General features: G+C 39.8%; 1 protein-coding gene across 6 annotated transcripts in view; it reads right to left on the bottom strand.

Moving 5' to 3' along the window:
• AFF2 (ALF transcription elongation factor 2) overlaps positions 1–20817 on the bottom strand; it is a 332557-nt gene that overhangs the window by 272322 nt on the left and 39418 nt on the right. For 2 of the 6 annotated variants that reach the window (XM_072929171.1, XM_072929173.1), the window contains exon 1: positions 13708–13848. The exons of 2 other annotated variants lie outside the window; for them this stretch is intronic. In XM_072929171.1, coding sequence (XP_072785272.1) covers positions 13708–13772 — 65 coding nt within the window. In that variant the 5' untranslated portion in view covers positions 13773–13848. Of the gene's footprint in view, positions 1–13707; positions 13854–20817 lie in introns of those variants that run through there. 2 more of the 6 variants (XM_072929172.1, XM_072929170.1) reach the window with 2 other exon arrangements.

Genomic DNA, 20817 nt, shown 5'->3' on the forward strand with positions numbered 1-20817 from the left:
AGAGGAGCCATGTCCTAAGTCTAAGGAGAAATTTATTCCAAGACATAGAAGAAAAAATGTGCATTTTGGTATATTTTCCTGTAAATAGCTCTCTATGTCCCTATGTCCATAAACACCTCCAGGTCCTCGAGTGGTGTGACAAATTATCAGACCAACCATTTGTTTCAGCAGCTGGTGAAATCAAAGGTTTTAAACCACACAAAATGCAAACAGACAATGATGCACTCAATTTATATCTCTCACTGTGTGAAAGTCAGGCATTTGTCTCATTCTTACCTCTGGTTTCATCATGCCATATTTTTATATACACTCCAAGCACATCCCTACACAGCCAAACTGAAGGTTTTTCCTAAGTAGCACTGGCTCTCCATGAATTAATTCCCATACTGGGAAGCAGTGCTGCAGGTCTGTTTCAACAGAACAACACTTGCAGCGGAGTCCAGCTGCCGCAATCTACCCCGTGCAGATGGACTAATACATTCCTTCATGGGTATTATCTGAGCTGCAGGGCCAGAAAGCAGGGGAATGTGTAACAGACTGAGCTCTTGCCACATTGTGAGAAAAGGTAAATTGTCAACAAACATTTCCTACATCTGATATCTTTTGTATGGAGAGCTACGCTTTTAATAAAGAAGCAGCTGCCACTGCTGAACGATTAATCAATACCGGTAAGCTGACATCTTAAGAACTTGCTGAACTAAAGCTTTTCTTTTCCTCCTGCATTTACAAATAAAGTGCTCACTATTTGACTAAAGCCTGTCTACTTGACTGGAAAATATCAGAGTCCTATTTAAATGACATTTGCAGAGAATGAGATTTTATCCTGGTCGCTGCTCCTTATCGCTAATAATAACATCAGATTAGTGGATTTAGGCCAGCCGAGTAGCAATGCCTTTTCTGATCCCTTCTTAAAGCAGCTCTTTCCATCTGTCTAGCCAAGCTTTCCTCTGCTTGTATGGGCCAACGATTAAGTCTTAAATGGGGCTTCAATTGATACCATGTGGGATATCTATACAGAGGTTCATTGTGTTGCTAAATTCCAGCCAAGACATTTATCAACTCTGACTACTGCTTACTTCAAAATGGCAAAACACCTGGATATTTCCAAATACAAATATTCCTACACTGTGTTGCCTTCTCAAATAAGTACAATAATTAGACAATCCGATTTCAAAAATGCACAATTTGCTAAGATCCTCCAAATAAGATACAGGATCAGACACCAAGCTCATTTCAGATCGCGTGACTCAACTGAGTACTGCAGAGTACTGGCTGCACGACTTTCTGCACATTCAGAGCCCATCCACAACCTATCAATTAATGGGTGACTTACACTTGAGCACAGTATGGCTTGCCAGCAACAGCGCTTTTCAACTGGGGCTTTTGAGGTCATGACTGAGCAATTTGGACCATGGCAGAAAATAAACTGCACACACCTCCCCCCACCCTACTCACACACACCCCACTCCCAGTACAACTTTTTGAAAGAACCAATATTGGTTTTGTCATCATTGCTTTTAATAGTAGCTGAGTTTAGTTGCATAAGCAAGATGTAATATCTAAATGCCAAACACTTTCAATAAAAATTACTAAAGCAAATTAGAAAGTAAATCTGTTTTATTTCCCCTCCTCTTTTTTGCGGTTTTTAGTTTAAAGGTCACTTTGTATTCCTAGTGAGGCCACTTACAGTATGTTAATAACTGACATTTCCTCTTCTAACATATAATGCAGGCCTGATAACTGCTATGCACTAAAGATAAGTTGTGAAACCAATAGTTCTCATAAGAAACCAGTGTTTTTAGATCATGCAAATCTTCTAACTCCAGTACTTGTTTAGTTTTTAACAAGGTCTGGCTCATTCCTAACCTTGATCAAAAAAGTGTTTCCACATGGCAGTCAGACTCATGCCAAGTATAGCTACACACAGAAAGTTGCCTGACTCAATCAAGCAATGCTGGAGACATGAAATGAATATTTAGCAAGGTCAAAGTCAGACTGCTCTTTGAGAAGCAGCAATTGCTGACAGTTGAATGAGCAGCACACAAATCTGGGATCCTATTTTAATACCTACATATTTTCACTATTTGTCATCCTGTTAACAAAACTGCATTAAAATACAATATTAGAAATCTAAGAACATTTTTATGGAAAGGATAAAATCTACTGTATATTTATGCATGTCATAAAGCCCATAATGTATCTTGCATGAAACCATTTATCTTCATTTCATAGGGTCACAACAAGTACACACTACTTTTCCTTCAGGAAGCCTGTGGCATGTTGAGCCAGGCATCAGTCATAATAAGAAAGACAAACTTATTTCATTTTAAAATGGTGCATGAAGTAAAATGGAAAAATCCAAATTTTTTAATTAACAGGATTGTGAGCATCGCTTATCTTCAAAAACAGCAAATTGGAATTAATCACATTTCAAGACCAAGTTAATATTCGCTCTCTCTTCTACAAAATGACTGTGATTGATCTAAATCTAGTTATTTCATGCAAAACTAGGTTAAATACTGTAGATCTTTATGACCACACAGAAAGCATTACCATGACAGACTATGCTATTGTATTTCTGTTGCTGGGTAAGCCGCAGTAAATCCAACCGCAAGCGATCAAAACGGGGAAAAATCTCCAAGCCTTGAGAGCAAAACGTCTGCCTGGTAGCTTTTCTATAGGAACAAATTACTGACTTGCCTGGGCACCCATGCCATCCATCAGACCCCCTTCTCTCCTTGGCACATATGAGGGCACCACAGCCAAGGACAAGCCACCCACCCCACAGCACAGACATTCACAGGCTGCTCCCACCTCTGACTGCCACGGGGCCATCCAGAGAGGGTCACTGAGGCACCAGGGGCTCCTACCATGTGGCATTCCATGCCCCTCTCAGGGCATCTCACGTGCTCCAGGTATGGCCAAGATCAGCAGGAACATTTCTCCACAAGAAGAGATGCTAATCTTTAGGAGGTACCTTTAGGGAGGCACCTGAAGTCTCCAGGTCTGGGTAACTCTGCTCATATGCACAGAACTGTCAGAAAGGATACCATCTTTTATAAATATATTTTTCTTTTTACACACACACACATACATACATATATAAAATTCACTTACTATCTGTGAATTACCATGTACTGAAACATGCTGGTATCTCAGTACTGCTATAAACCATTCCAGCTGTGTGACCATGCAAAACACTGTTAACACCTCAATAATTAAGGATAATGAGGAGCAATAACATCATAGGAAAGTATGACAAAACATAATTGTAAACATTTTTTTGATTCAAATGTTATTTTATGCACATACACATAACAAAGCTTCTTTACAGCTTATCTACCAATATTTAACATCACAGTTCAATAGCATGATTTCAGGGTTTATCAACTGTCTGAAGCCAGTGTGAACAAAGGCCAGATTTGTTTGCACATCAAAAGAGCTATGTACTGTCAAAAGAGAGATCTATACAACACCCAAAGAAAAGGCAGCAAACGCTGGTTTTACTGAGAAAAGCTAGTGACTGGATATTTCCAAGATGTAAATGACTTCTTATTTGGTGAGCCTTCCAGTTAGATGTTGAGAGTGCTGCTCACCATTTCTCTCCTCATATTCTGGCAAGATTTCCCACCCCTCCAATTCAGTTTTGTATAAAATCTTAGAGAACTTCCAGCTTGCAAGAAGGCAGTCACAGGGATGCGGCTGTATGAAGATAATCAGATTCCTGAGGGAGCAAAGGTCCTCATTTATTTTTTTTTTTTTTAAATCCTCAGAGGAGTGATTTTCTCCTAACACACACACCCCCCACCCTATTGTGTCTTACTGCTTAATTAGCTACCAGACGAGATGTAGCTCTGTTTGCACCAACTTTATGTCTACTGTAATTGCCCTTAGTTGCAGTTCCGAGAAGAAAAAATTGATCAAATAACTACATATTTTGTTTGATTAATAATGAAAAAATCATTAAGGGATTAAAGTGAAACCATTTCACTCCTGTTGATCATGCTCAGCAATTTGAAATTATTTTATGATCCTGATCAATGTAATTAATGAGAATGGCTGTTAATTAGTTACACTAGCAGGTGGGCCACGTAAAACATATCCTCTTAATGCCATAGAATATCATGTAATTAGAATTTGGGTTAATTCTGTAGCATTCCCAGAGTAAGAGTTTAAAAAACTGCACAGGACCATGGTCTTTGAATTTTCTGCACACACACCACACAGACACACATGCACACTCAGCCACACAAAGTGACTGCCATAAAGGCACCACGGACTCACAATTGATTTAGGACCATAATCAAACATTCTTCTTTTTGCAACTCTCATCTTTATGACAAGTTCCTACACTCCCTTACAGCAAGCTCTCCTCCTGGTACATAGGAACAAACCAGGTTTCAGTGTAACTTGGGGCTTCACTCTCAGCATCTTGTTAATTCAGTCACTGTCATCTGGTCCTTTCTGGTCTCTCCCTAAGGAGAGGGTTTTTTTCAGGAGAAATAACCTCTTGGGTGTGAGCTGAGACAGACAATAAAAGTGTTAACTGCTTAGCAGTTCTATGTATCTAATTAGCAGTATTATGAGTTTAAGGGTGGTTTTGATAATCATGGGGCCTGTGAGGGTTCCCCATTCCCTAGGAACACAGGCAGATTAATACTTTATCTTTCTTTGAAAAAGAAAAAAAAAGGCAACAAAATTGAAAAATGTGTGTATTTATACGAGCGGATACAGTTCAGGTTTGCATTTCCTGTAGGACCAGAGCGGGCTGTATAACATTACCCAAACTGAAGAAGCAACATAGCTCCTAAAATTCCTCTCCAGCCAACTTATGGATTGGGTCTAAACACTGCAGCATCTGGAGAGAACATGCAGTCTCACAAGGGCAGAAGCCATTTCTGAAGCATACTGGTCTATTGACAAATAGGTCAGAGAAAGGGAGGTCTGGGCACAGTGACAGACTGGGGCAGGACAAGAGCAAGAGGAGGGGATCCACCAGAGCTGAGCACAAAATTTCTGCCCCCCTTTTTCCAAGAACTTGGTGAGAGTCAATGATAGCCCTCCTTGCTCTGCAGCATGTTTTGTTCGACATCTGCAAAAGTTTTTCCCTTTCTTCTCTCTTGTGCTATACTCTAGTCGTAATATCTACACAAGCCTCTGTACAGAATCTCAACATGACACCCCTTTTGGCTACACCTTGTAGTCACACACAACCACACTGCTGTACTAAGACATAACTACATCTGATAACCATTAAACTTTAAATATTTATTTAAAAAACATACGGCCTTGTGATTAAAAAAATAACCACAGTCAATCAAACCATCACAAGTCATCCTTAAATATCAAAATGACAAGTGCACTAGAAATAAAGATTTGAACTTACTTTTTGCATATTAAGAATATCCAAGATTAGAGACTCCAAAGGCAGAGTGATTAACAGCCACACAACTAAATACACAGCCAAGCTGTGTTTGCTGTTGGTAGGGGAAACTCCAGGTGAGCTTGAGCTTCTGATGAATCCCTGACATGCTGGGTCAGTCCATGGCTCTGAACTACACTGTTTGCAGAAGGCTTTTTTCACTATTATCACCAGAAAGAAGGCAAGAGCTGTCTTCCTTTGAAAAAGGCTGACATATCAGTGAATGAAGAGACAGCAGAGCAAAACTACCGTGATAAACCTTAGGAGTAAGCAATCCCACAAGAGCTTGGTTCCAGCAGGACCCAAGTTTAACAAGCTCTTCAATGGCTACGAACCCATCATCACCAGGGACACTAGTATAAGAGAAAGGGCTGTGTTTTAGACAAAGTACTCCCCAAAAAAAAGAACAATTCCCTATTTACAAAAGAGTAAAAAAAAAAACAAAAAAACAAAAAAAAACCAAACAAACATTGCCATTGTTTCTATAAGGTCTTAAGGGTAATCTCAATGGACTGGATCCAGATTCTGTGGAATCAGCCTCAGTTTTTACCTGCTGGTTCCTACACTAAATATTACACGTACATAACTGTCGGCTTGAGCCAGTGTATATTGGCCTCTTCAGATGAAAGAAAATTGGTGTCAGCAGCCTCCTGAGCACATTTTAATAATCAGCCTGATCATGGGTGCATGGCAGCTGCTCGATTGATGGTGTTAGACAGCGAATAAAGAAAGATGCCAGCAGTGCCCTCAGATCTGACATAACGAGGGAAACATCAGTCATTTGGCTAAAAGGCTCATAAAGGCTCCATCAGCTGTGACACAGGAGTCTGTCTTATGCAAAGCTAATGAGGAAATGTGGCAGCGTTAGCATTCTCTTTAGACAGTAACAAGTTGCGAGTGAGCTGCATTTTAGATGAAAAATTCAGTTGAAAACAGGGCAGTTTTCATGATCTCCGCTTAGATAATATCCTGATGTCTGGGACAGACTGTTAGAAATGAAAAGATTTTGAAAGGGTTTTAGGACAGCCACTGCCAGTCCCGGTAGCCTGTGTATTGATTGTCAGTTGATACTGTGTGTACAAAAGGATTAGCTCTTCTGACTAGATTTTGATCACCCTCACCATGGATCTCAGACTCCCTTTAATGCTGGGACCCTCTGGGTCTGCACTGGTCACCAGTGAGCAAAGACTGGGTGCAAACAGGGCTGTCTAATGTATTGATGCAGGCCTGGATGGGAAGCAGTGAAGACACAGCTGCACAACCCAGCCCTGCACCGGCTTCGTGCCCCTCAGGGCTTGGGAAGCAGCGGTTCCGAGTCATTTGAGAACACTGCCTGTGTCTCCTGTGTGAATATTTTAAAGCAGTCCTTCTCCAGGAGGGTAGAGAAGCTCACCCTGCCCATGGATTGGGTTGCAGATGGAGCCTGTGAGAACAGCATACCCTGGAGCTGTCAGAAGGGTTGCTTTGGAGGGTAAGGTAACAGTAGGGAAACGGGGAAGAAGAGACTCACAGATGAACTTTTGCTTTCAGTCAAATTTCCATTTCTAACAACTTCTCCCATTTCAGTTTCCCAGCATGCTGATATATTACACTAATTATGAGAACGACCTTCTCCCCTTCTACATTTTTTTCTTCCTTCCACTGCTCCAGTCAATAGATTTACAGTCTAATGTTATTTCTGTGTATGTCATGAGAGCCATTCCAACAGCAAGAGGGCATTATGAAAAAAGCAGTCAAAAGGTAATTAGAAATCTTGCTGAAATGTTATGTTTGTTACGTGAGGATTACAATGAATGATTCAATGAGCCTCAAAGTTCATCCTTAACATTGATAAGTGAGTTTCTGCCAAGAAATGCACAGCTGGTGACAGCAGGGGTTCAGGGTTTGGGAGGGACACACACTTCTAAGGTGAAATTGGAGACAAGGATTAGAATCTCAGAAAACAAAGGAGGTCTTTATTCCTGGAAATGTTAAAGTCATTTTTCAGTGGCAAAGGAAATGCCATTTTTATAGCACATACCTAATCTTTCACCTAGTTTTGATAGCAGATGTTTAGTCACATAGGTACAAAGTGGGATTCCAGAGCTAGAACAAAGAAAATGGCCATCAGGTTTTCTGACTTTGTTCCCACATCACATTGTGCCTTGTATGTGTCACACTATCCACCCATACCTCTAGCTCCACATTAACAAAGCATCTAGAAAAATAAAATACTGGTAGGCAGGATTAAGCTGACATAACCCAGCACTCTGGAACTGCAAATGTGCAGAAGTTACCCACAGGTTCTAACGTTCTATTCCAGACTGCTCCTGCTCAAAGTGACAATGCTAATTGCCACAGGAATATTCAATGTAGCCTGCCTGAAAAGGCAATCTGCTGAAATAACTCCTATGAGGTTGTTTCCAAGCACTCTCAATTGCTCTAAGTAATGTTTCATTTTTTCCTTAGCAGTCCATCTCACCTGCATTTTTTCAGTCCTCTGAATGACCATTTACAGCAAGTTTCAAAATAATACCCATTGACAGTAGCTGCTATTAAGGTTAATTAATGTTTCTGAAGACAGTTGAGGTTCTTGAATGAAAGGTTACACATTGTATATCAGTGCTTCACTGATATTAGAGGAAGCAAAAAATACATGTTTTTCTTATGAAAATTTATTCTCTGTCCTCTTTTTAGACCTCTGTACTGTAAACTTTGTCTAGCTGCTTTCTATATAGTAATGACTTACAGACCATAATACCTTTCCTGGGAAGAGACTTCAAAATTGCACCAGCACTTTGGAACATGCTGTCAGCATCAGAGTTACACTAAAAATGGTTTAAGCACATAGTTTTTTAACAATAGGGCTTTATTTGTGCTGCAAGGTAACATCACTGAGGTATTTCACTATTATCTAACTCCATTTGCATTTACATTTGCTTGATAATGTGGCTTTGCCAGGTTATACTAATATAAATTATGGATTATTGTTTTGGGATATACTCTTTTTGTCAGTTGTATTCTAGAGCTGCACAATTTGTATGTGGTATTCTTTGCAGTTTACTTTCTACAACGTATGTGGTATAACCACACTGCCATTTAGTATAATGTATTAGGTTAAGGGCATATACTGCCTAGTTTTTGAGAAGCCAGAGAAATTTTCCTGAGAAATAAATGCATGCCCTAAAGCCATTTCTGCAAAATACTAAATGGTAAACAATTACAATGCTTATGCTAAGCTCCGTGTTAACAGCTGCATGTATTACAGACTGACACATCGAACATTGATACAGCAGGGGCTGTACAGAACGCATTTAAAACCATATTTCAAAACCTGTAACATGCTAGCATGCAAATTAATAAATTTTTCTTTCCAAATGTCACCGGCATGGTGATTTCCTGCCAGCCCGAGCGTCAGTCTCCTGAAGCAGTAAAAGTAACACAGTCAATCTCCTCTGAATCCTATCTCCCCTGCTTCCTGCAGGGTCCCTGGGAGTTTATGATTCATATTCCAAAAGCTGTATGCAGTAGCCCTTTGGGGATATATATTAATGAAGAAATTTTCTCACGCCAGAGCTGCCTCTTTATTGGAGTACGAAGGGTACAGTCTGTTCTGAGCGGCTTTTTAATTTCTCATAATTAACCCTGCCAGAATTAACATCGGTGGCATCACTGACAGCAAATTAAAGAAGCCACATCAGCAGAGTTAAAGCTTTTTCTGCCGTCCCCTCTCCCTCCTCCCCTTTTCAGCCTCCCCATTTTCTATGTGTTTAAAGAAGAAAGTTCTCGAAGTCTGACAAGACGATCATCCTGTCATTGCACTAAGAGCCCTGCTGGGAGACGTATGATTAGAGCATTTCCAGACTTCCCTGCCGTTAATACCAACCTATTTCAGCTCTTAACTGGCCTCGTGCCATGTAGATTTGTGGCAAAGAACCATGGCTTCAGTTTCTTTCACTCTATGAGGTACAGTGGCTCACCTGATCTCCTCTGTGAGCTGATGGAACCAAGATCTAAAGCCCTCTGCAGCATTCAGACAGCTTCCTCTACCAACAATGTATGAAAAGCCAGATCAGCTGTGCTTTGAGTCTCTTTAATCTAGCTTCATATCAGCCTCTTTTACACAATTCTGGACAGAAGATGAGAACATACTAGGAACACCAAGATACCCAAACAAACACATTTTTTTCCTCTGTTCAGACAGAAATAAATGTGTTAAATTTTGATATTCCTGCAGTCACAGCCACTGAAATGTAGAATTTCATAGAAAGAGAAGAGGAATGGACCATCAATGTCCTACCTGATTTTCTCCACTGCATGTCCAAGAGGAGAGAGGGATCCTGAAGAAAGCCCAAGGTGGTGAATGCCATTATAAGAATTACAGTTCAAGCTCTCCTGTCCTGTTTGAGTACTTTGAGCATCAAAGCCCTAGAGGTCAAAACTAGATTGGCTTACATAAATATTTACCCCATTGTTTGATCTTTTACTGAAAACTGATGAATTATGAAGCTGAAACACCTACCAAAGGCAAGATATGATAAGACTACTGCTGTTACAGTCCCATGTGAAGTAACAGTGGATGAACCAAAACACATTGTTCTCCATTCATCTACTTACTCATTTCTGTGGAAATCATATTTATTGATCCTCTTATTCCCTCTCTATAACCATAGCATTTCATTAGCAAGGAATTAAACTTCTGCAGTGGAGAACCTAAGGCACATCTTTGCACACGATCACACTAGGAGTTGGTGATTTTAAAGCCACAAGGAGAATTTCCAGTACTACCCTGTTGCTCTGCACATGCCTTGTTTCATACTGCCTTCTTCCCATGAGCCTGGCATTGCATTCCACTTCAAATTTTCAAAGCATTTTAAAGCATTTGCCTGGACTTAAAAATGTCAGTGTAAATATAGAATGAAAATTTTGCACAACACTGTATGTGAAGCATCTTCCATTACCTGGTATGATGTTATTGTAATTATAAAAACCCCAAATCCATGAAGCCAATAATATTTTTGCGGATCTGATGGCTTACAACCAAGAATAGGGATTTCCATCAGCAGAGGGTAGAAGTCAGGGAGAACACAATGGCTCTGAGCAAGCATGTGACAGCTAACAGAGGTGCACACACACTTTCCTCGACAAACCACAGATTGCACTGTAAAACACTGCAGTTGGTATAGCACTGGAAATGTGCCAGTGCAACCAGAATGAGGATATGCTTCCTGCATTGTCGTCTCACTTGATAGGCACTGTTCGAACACAATCTGTGAGCAATTTCAGTGTGCCACGGAGCCCACCAGAGGGAAAGGATCTGATTTACATTCAGCGGTCTGAAAGGTCGCAGCAATGATGGTGCTGAAGATTACTTGCAGATATGACAGCAGCATCAATTTCTTGAGACTATAATATTAAGTGTCTGTGTGTGTCTGTACACAAAAATATATGTGTAGTTCTGAGAGAAAGAAACTAAATTACTAAATAACTTTCTGCATTAAAACAGGGGGACAATTGGATTTTTCCAAAAGTTGTCATTATCTCTGACTTCTTCTATGATTTGGGAAGCAAAACAATCTTGAGAGGGAAACAATTTAGGACAGAACTGGTTCCATGAATGTCTCACTTTACAATGGAAGAGGGATGGTATGTAGCACCAAAGTACTGGATCTGAAAGCAGCAAAAAATTAGAGCCAAATATGCTCTGAAGACAAGCTCTTCATCTGGTTATAATTCCCATGTAACTCCAGCTGAGTTTTATTGGAATGTCAGCTTTAGTCATCAGTAAATTGTCCTTCATGCAGCTACAGACCTGGACCATATTCTTCACCACCTTTAACTTCTCTGATCTAACTAAAAGTCTCATCATTTTAATTAACTCCCTGTGACTCTACCCAACAAAGACTACAGCTAAGAAGATTACCAACCGCAGGGAATTTCTGGGGTTGAGTCTTAATGGTCCTGAGGGAATTAAAAGAGGTTTCCAATAGATGGCTGTTATTGACACACCCTTCTGAGTTGGCCCTCTTGATTATTTTTGACTATTTCTATTACTAACATACATCTTTTTAAAGGTCTACAGATGGATAACTTAGTTGGGAGTGCTGTAGCATAATAAGCCAGGAAAGAGGGAATACACATGAAAAGAAACAGGCAAAGAGTGCTCAGAGCAACTGGGAAGGTATTTAGAGCTTAGTGTAGAAAAATCTCTGAAGCCATTTGTTCTGTGTATGGCTGCAGTAAAAGAAACAGCAACAAGGACACAGGGATGCACCAACCAAGGGCTGCAATACAAATCATAGGCAGCAAGGTGATTTCTCTAATAACTACCTCACAACTGGAATTCTGTCCACAATTTTAAGCATCACACAGATAAGCTAATTTTACTGTAGAGGGGGTGCAGCTTCAGAAACCTTGACTAACCTTGGGTACGTAAAGTTATCTCATGTCAAGACAGGCCAAAGTGATTTAATTTATTCTTGACAGGAAAGAGAAAACTTTGAAATGACTGAACAGAAATATTTCATTTCAGATTAGGAAAAATTTTCATATAGCACAGAGATGTGGGAGATAGGGAGAACGTGTCTATTACCAGTTAAAATAAAATAAAGCCAAAACTGTGGCCATCATTTCACATTTGGAAATAAAGAGCCAGTATTGGCTATCAGTGACAGCTATAAAAGTCTCATTGATTTCAATGAAAGCTGCAAGTGTGCATCTAATTGAGGAATCTGGATCACAAAATGTAAAGAAAAGTCATTTTGCTTAGAAAGTAATGAATATGCCACATTATGCTGCCAAGTAATATTACTGCCACAAAGTCTCAATGAGTTTATGAAAAGGATTGATATTTTTATTAGTAGAGAGTAGATTGAAAGAGAGCGACAAAACAAAATGAGGATGAAAAAAGGTAAAAGAAAGCAGGTTTACTGGGCCAAATGGCTTTTTCATGTCCATAAATTGCTAAGTGTATTTCTAATTAATTTCCCAATTCAAACAGCCAGAAATAAAAAACAGGCTTTTGAGTGTGCTGTGAACTCAGGAGAGACTCTGTAGACTTGGACAAATAATAGTATAAAATGGTTTATGAAACCAGAGGGTTTATGGTCTATAAATAACTTCCATGTATTTTTATTCTTTACACGTACAATATTACTGAGGACTGGATGATAGCTTTTCACTGCTGCCTGGTTGACTTCTTCCACACACACACCCAAGGTAATGACGATATTGATCCTGAAGAGACATTTTTTGAGACAGATAAAAAAGCCACACAACTGAACTAATAGAAAGGGCCTAGCAACTTTAGTGGTAAAGCTGTGGTCCTTTAAGTGAACTGCAATTGGCCATACAGTTTAAAACCTACATCCTAATAACTTCAGGCGTCTAGGATGAAAAAAAAAAAAAAAAGGAAAAAAGAGTAAGCCATCTAAAAGATGACTTATGGCATTTAGTGCCTTTAACAGCCCTTTAGATAGCTAACATATAAATTTTTAGGAATCCAAGTATTATTTAAATCAAGAAAATATGTAAGATATGTGTATTTGTCAGTGTAAACAAGAGACTCACTGAGAAAATGCTTCTGATCTTTAGATTTACAGCACGCTCTTTTTTTGGCTAAATGTGCAATTCAAAACGTGCCTAATTCCTAAAATCCATATATGTGACACTGCCTGGGTTTCCATGACTACTGCTCTGAAAACCATATTAATTATTCAAGAGGTCCATGCCATTCTCCCTGTGTTCCATAAGGAATGCTGGGAAGCACTGTCTGCCTTTATAGAGTAATACAGATATTTAAAAGGACTGCATCGCTGGCTCTAAATACCACAGATATTTTCTTACAGCACTGTGACATCTGCATGATAGGTCCCATAAATATTATCCAAACACTCCAGTGCATCAGTACAAAAAGAAAAATGAAAAAAACCAAAACAAAATCTCCAAACCAGAAAAACTCTCCTCTTCGCTTTTTTTATTCTCTGTTTCAGCAATCTTCAAAAAGGTGCTTTAATTCTAGTCCCTGTTTATCGTCCTGATATAATCCTATTTTAAACAAAGTCAACTAGCTTGCATGCAGGGGGGATTAATCGCCTGTGTTTTTCTAGAGGATATAGTTTCAAATGGTGAGACTTATATTAAATCAAATTTCTCACATCAGCTGTGACTAAGCAGCTGTTTGCCATATCTGTTGATCTCTGTATATTTTAATAACCATAATCAGTGCAGAGAACATTCTTTTCAGATAACATTATCAAAACACGCTGTAACAAAGTAAGGAATGTCAGTGCTGGAGCAGTACATACCGCCGCCGACGTCCTGTCACAGCGGAGCGATCTGTGCCAATCACACCACAGCAGCACTGGCGCATTTCGGGGCCAATTACCCAAAGGCAGAGAAGAGAGGAAAGTGGGCCAGATCCTCTTCCAGCGGGAGCAGAACAATGGAGCTATCCCAGATTTATACCTATGTGACTGAAAGCGTCATCTGGCCCAGCATCAGTCTTGCTGAGAGTCGCTTGGGATCTCGGATTGGCATATATGTAATACTCAGGCAGCCCTTATAGAAAAAGTCATAGGATGTAAGAGAAAATGAGGGCTTTTCTGAAGAATTTTGTATGTCAAACCACTATAGAAAATGACACTGCCAAGATATAGTCTAGATCTCAATTAAACACTCTTTATTCCTTCCATATTTTAGCTATAAAAATAATATTCTTTTTTTACTGACTACATGCCTAGGGAATATTTTCCTGCTAAAGAAAATGTATTTATTTTTTCTTTCCAGAACCTTCAAGTTCAGCTCTACTACATTCTCCAGGAACATGTACAATGTATCTGTTGCAAATTCTGCTACTCTTTTACCTGAAGTGGGGATTTAACTGGTAAGGTGAATCTGAATTTCCCCAAAGCAAGGATACAGCCCTGTCACCACATAAAAAAGAGAATGACAGGCAAATCAGAGCTCCAGATTCAAAGCTTATTGAAATCACAATGCCATGAACACATCCCTGAGTGACACTCCCTGAGCATGATCAAATACACAATAACAAACAAACCAAAACGTGCAGAAATATTTTCATGTCTCGGAACCACAGGAACACCCACCATGCCTGAGCCTACCTCTCCCCATATCCTGTCTCTTTCCAGCTCATCTTTACAGCACATCCCATTGTCCAGGCTGGTCAGCATCCTGACGTGGGCCACAGCACAGTGGAGGTGCAGGAGCAGGACCCAAGACTGAGAGGGCAGTTTTTTCTGAGAGCTCCCACATTCTCCAGCACCGACTCACCCCTCTCCACAACTGCTCATGTTTGCTGGATGAAGATCTCTGCCCCTCGGGCTGTGTACAGCACCGGGCACAATCCTCACCCTCTCCCAGGTCAGCTCTGCCATCAAGACATTGTTATGATACGACCAACACACTACTACATACAACGATCACTTCCAGTTGCCTATTTTCAGGGGTTTGTTTTTTTAATCTTCCTCCCAAACACATTCCACTAACAGGGCACCATCATTACTATTATTATTTACTATTCAGATTGCAGCTCTAGCGCCCACAGTGAGCTTTCTTTATTACTCCCAAGTTCTCACTTGCCATATAAAGTGCTCCATCGAAATACAGATAAAAAGTAATTTCCTCAAGAGCAAGGTGTGAACAGAGCATACTTAATTGTGCACTGTTATATCAACTGTATAATGCTGCAATAAAATTCCAAAACAATGTGATTAAAAATTATACCAAATGAGGATACCTAGGTGCCATAGCCAGTCAAAGCGCATTTATCCAATCTAAATTATATGCTAAGCAAATAAAATAAACATGCAATTTGCTAATTAAAGTGCACTCTCATGTATCCTGTAACCACCATAAATTATACAGCAACATTTAATTTTTTGACTGTTTAGCAATGTTTATGACTGCTTTACTAAATTAAACACAGAACGAAGGGGGCAAATTAGTAGGAAAGCAGTGCTTTTCCCCATTTCCTTTCAGATTTATTTTTTCCACAGTTCTATTGTTCTGGTTTTTAATAATTGCACCTTTCTATAACAGCATGTTAATTCTACTGTGGATTTTCTCAATTTTTACTTCCAAAGTTCTACTCTATTCAATTCCAGCTACTTGCTTTTGCAAATTCTCTCCAATATGGAAGTCAGTTTATCTTACTGGAGCAATCTTTTCATAAAGACTCCATGCTCAAAGTCCCCACATTTGGACAATGACAAGAATGATGGGTTTTCCCCCTCAAATAAGACGACTGTATTTCAATCCTTTCATTTCACCCAAAACCTACTGCCCAAATCACAATGACCGGGTTCTAGTTGAGGCTGTGAGCCTTCCGTCATCTGGAGTCAAATGCTGAAGGCATTCCTGGACTCCACTCGAGGGGAACTGTGAACAGTTGGGGTTTGTTTTCTTTCAAAATCTAAGAAAAGTCTCAGACTCTGTTTGTCTGACAACCAGGTCAGCTGTGTTTTAAACTTCTGACAAACACGGTTTTATCCCAGAATATGGTCAGGTAAAGAGAAGGAGGAGTGTGGGACAGAACCCACTGGTCAATCCCTCAGACTACTCTATTCTACAACAGAAATAATTAAGGGATCTGACTCTTGTCCCAGTTTCTTGCTTCCCCATTTACCACCCCTCTTCTTCCCTTTGCACTCATATGGAAGGCAAAATATCAGTAATTCATAACGATGGATGCAAAGTGGCTCATTTTCAAATTCACACCCAACACCCAAATATTAAAATTCCTCAAAATTTTGTATCTCAACTTCAGAAACCATTTATGACTAATGTGGTCTTGTAAGTTAAAATGAAAGTATCAGACCACAGGACAACTTTTGCAGCTGGCCATTACCTCGAGGAACTGTTCAATGGCATTACCACTGGAGCTGATGTTCTGCACCCAAGAGTTACCTGCAAGCTCCCCTAAGCCCTACATCCCACTGGCACACTAAACCCTCCAGAAATGTGCAGTTAATCCACACGGCCTTCCTGGGCAGCACTGCTCCTGAGACAGTTTGGCAGATTCTGATGCATTCAGAAATGCAATTCCAAACCAACACACAACTGCCAATACACTGGAAGAGTTTTATGCAACCCTAAAGATGATTAAGGGCAAGAAAATCTTTCCTGAAGCCAAGGATCACTCTAGGAAGCCCCAGATGGCTACATCCAAAAAGGGTACAGAAACTGCTGCTGAGAAAACCTTCTTACAGAGGTCAAAGTGCTTTGCTGGAAATGCACAATGTTAACATCCTAATGTCAGTAAATTTATCCAAAAGTTAGAATCTATGCTGAGCCATCTTCTTCTAAAATATTCTAGAACTGAATGCTATCAGAAACTGGTTAGCAGATACTCTGCACAGAGTAGGGCTTCTAACAAGAAAGCAACCAAGGAACACTTTCTCCACCTTTTAGTTCTCTTGAGCATAGTAATTGTTTCATACATGTCTTCCTTTCACAGCAACTGAGATGAGTGAATCTGTACTTTGTTCGTTACAGATGCCTTTTTAATTGGTATTACTTTGCTGGGAGGATCAATGAGTTACCTCAGTGCTGCCCAATCTGCAGTTTTGCTGCAAGACCTTTTCCCTTAGAAATACTCCTAAATTCTTGTCTTCAATGAAAACTGCCTCTCACTGGAACAAGGAAATAATTTTGCTATCTAATCTGCCTCCTGAAACCTTGCCTAAAGACAGCTCCTGCCTCATTGGTAATTTATTTTTTGGGAAATGGGAAGAAAATGCATTTCTTTTTGTCTTTCAGGCCATCTTTTTTCTAATTTTTCCTGCCGACTGGCATTTAATAATATTGCTTCTGCAATGAACAGAAAGCACGAGATTCTCTTGAAAACAAAATGTTGCAATTTAGGGGAAAAAAAGAAAGTCAATTTCTTCTTCTTACACATCCACAGAGATATGTTAGCTAGAAAATATCCATTATGCTTTGCCCATGGGGGGGTATGACACCATCCCTCAAACCTCTGCTTATGCCATGTGATGTAAAATAATTTTAAGTACTAGACAGAAACAGTCCCCACAACCCTGCAGGTTTAAAGATGAATCATAGTTTCTGCTCTCTGAATTATGTCTCCATCTGCTTTGATTTTGGGGATTGGAACTCAAACTTGGACAAAGAAAGTTGATGCCAACAGCTCGTGAAGCCAGTGCCCATCAAAGAGATGTGCTGGCTTTAAACTGAATGGCCCATGTCAGTAAATACTGTGAGGCTGAACACTCCAGCACAGGGACACCATATGTGAATTGAGAGGAATCAGCAAATGCCTATTTCAGGGGTTATAAAATGGATTTACTTTGCACTGGTGAGGTTCTAGACTCAGTAATATTTGGTCCAGCTGTTTATCAGACTTAGCACATTTACATATGACCTTCTTCAATCCCTCCTCCCCTCCTGCCAGCTGAGAAAAATCAATAGTGCTTTGTTATAGGGTTGTGAGAAATTCCAGAAGTGCAAGATAAGCTACTCTTTCTCAGTTCAACCCTAACAGCCAATGGAGCTCAAGGGAACTCACAATTACCAGGGCTATGGATCACTATTTCTGTGCTATAATGACTTAAGAATATTTTAATGCTAGGAAAAAAGAGTTGCCATCATTTCCAAATTTCTTTCTGCAAAATACTTACATATGATGTCCTGGGAAGCCTCCATATGAGGCCTGAACTTTTGGACAAATAGAATCAGAAGGTCTCTCACCTCCTTCTCCCAACATGAAAGAGCAAACTTATTTTAAAGTAGAAAACAGTGGAAGAAAACATTTTTAATTAATTCCCAAATTAATTAGAAAAGCCCATTTTATAGGGAAAAAAAAAAAAAAGGCAACTGGGTTACAAAAGAATTCAAGCATCTTAATCATCTCTGTTTTACCACTGTGAAGCCCAAGTAACACCACAGGGCTGAATTGTATTAGAACAGACTTCCTGAAAATAAAGATCACAGCCTTGCCTGTTGACCTCTGCAGGATTTTTGCCTAAGTAACGACTGCAAGATAAAGCCTTTTGACAAAAAAAAGAAATGAAACTGAATTTTAAAAGGAAAATGTGTAAAAGAAAATGCAAGGCAATTATCTGATTACTAATAGGAAGAGGTACAGAGCCACAAAGTATAATGTTCAAGGGATTATCCAGCTTTGAACAATGCTTGCTTAACAGCTGCTACCGAACTGTGGTTTGTGTACTTGGCAGAGAGTTTCATTAATGATAATCTACAGTGTTTACAGCCCATAGGCCTCTAAATATGTTAAGAACCTTTTTTATTTGTATTTTATAATCCTTTCCCCTTATGTTTTATGTTTTTCTTGATATTTTTGAGATCTGAGGGGGTTTATGTTTCAAAATGATTCATTCTGCTCTGACAAATGCAGAGCAAGATTGCAGTAAATGTTCCCTTGTTATCAAGACTATGTATTTATAAACAGAAAGGAAAACCATCTAAATTCATACCAGGATTTGGATCACCACCAGCTAATACATTCAGATGCCAATATACAGTGCTCCATTGTTTACATGCGAAAGTAAATGTCAAACAGAGGTGTCTTTGCCAGTTACTAGATATTCCTCAGTCACTCCTTGGGTCTGTCAGGTTGCAGCAAATTGAAACTGCCTTATTTTTGACATTGCATGTGACCTGAACTTCATTTAGAGGAATCCTGCAATTATTTTAAAGGTACAGTATTGATTAAGACCTAGATTTGCTTTAAAATTTGGTTTTCAAATGCATCCCTGGTCTGTTCTCTATGGCAACACTAAGGTAACATCAGGAAAACAGAACATAATTAAGAATATAATTTTGTTGTGGAGGGCATTATGTATTATGCAGTACACGAGGAAGAGCATCATGATTCAAATGCCAAGTCACTGAGTCCTGGCTGCAATGCTTTGAACACACGCTATTTCAGCGGCCACGATTCGGTCACGATAAAACCGAAGGAGATTATTACTTCAAAGCAATTAGCATAGCTAATTCTGACACACTTCCCTTCAGTCTTTCCCCCTTTTGTGCTCTCCCCTGGCTGTGCTGGGACTGGTGCGCGTTCGGTGGCGGCGGCCGCGCTCGGCTCCAGAGCCTCCTGCCAGGCTGCGCCCCGGGGACCTGGCACTGAAAGGCTCCCTGCACCCGCTCGGTGCCAGCCAGGCCTCCCAGGGATGTGGGATCCCCTTCCAGCTGCTTCCACAGGCCCAGGGACACCGCACCTCGAGCCACCGGAGCTCTGCGGTTTGCACACCGGCCCTCCGGAGCACTGAGCTGCTGAGCCAGCCTCACTAAAATGTACACTTGAAAGAAATCCTCTCCCCTCCTGATCACTATTGGTTTCTATAGAAACAAGAAGGAACCTCTGTTCTTCTCTAAATTTTTCCCCTAATGCTTTTTGCAGACTGTGTGAAACCAATTTTTTCTAAGTTTATTTTTTTCTTTTATTTTTTAGACTCCACAGCCCTTCATTTCTAAACTAATTCATCCAATTAAAGAACAATAGATTAGATAAAAAAATGGGCATGGGGTTTAAATTTTAAGCAACTAAATCCTATGCATTAACTATCTGTGGTCAATCCATCTCTCCTGGGTCATTTTATGACTCAAGCATTTCAAAGTAAATAGTTTAAAACAACGGTACATCACAAGAGTTAAAAGGGGTCAAGAGGATATTTACTTAACCACTAGTTGACTTTTTAACTCAGAAATATTTCAGCAGTTACTGTATTTAAATGAAATCCATCTCCTCAGCATCCCCATAAATTATTCTAAAACTCCAGGGTTCCCATCCACGTTCTGAGTCACCACCCCAATGCCCGAAACTTCTTATTTAGAGAACTGTGATGTTTACTTGCTTTGTTATTTTGCCCTTCTCTGGAGACTGCCTTTGCACAGGAATTGCTACGGCTTGTAAATATTCTATCTGCCTTGTTGTACTCATTACGCAAATATACTTGCAGTCAGTCGTATAAAAAAAATAAGGGCTGTTGAGCCATGAAAAATTGCTCTAACACAGATTTGGCATTAAAAAATTAGAGAAGAAAATCTTTACAACAAATAGAGAACAACAGCCAGAGGTGAAAGTGATGTTATTTGGGATCTTCTGTTCTCTCCTATCACAAAATAAAGGAAGCAATAATCATTATTCACACCACGGTGATGCAATTCAATGCCGTTTTATAAAAACAACAATGAGCACTCAATTTCAGCAGACACATATAACTTTCTTTTATTGCCAATTCATATTTACTCACACGTTTACTTGGGAAGTTTAATATTCATGCACATACAAATCACTTACTGTAGGTAGAGAGTAGAGCTAAACAGAATAGAGGTTGATTATATCAGGCAATTGCAGATGGGACCAAATTGATTCCTGATGTCGTACTAACACAGTAAAGTGACACACAGGA

Source organism: Taeniopygia guttata, chromosome 4A (genome assembly GCF_048771995.1).
Source record: "Taeniopygia guttata chromosome 4A, bTaeGut7.mat, whole genome shotgun sequence".
Lineage (NCBI taxonomy): Eukaryota > Metazoa > Chordata > Aves > Passeriformes > Estrildidae > Taeniopygia > Taeniopygia guttata.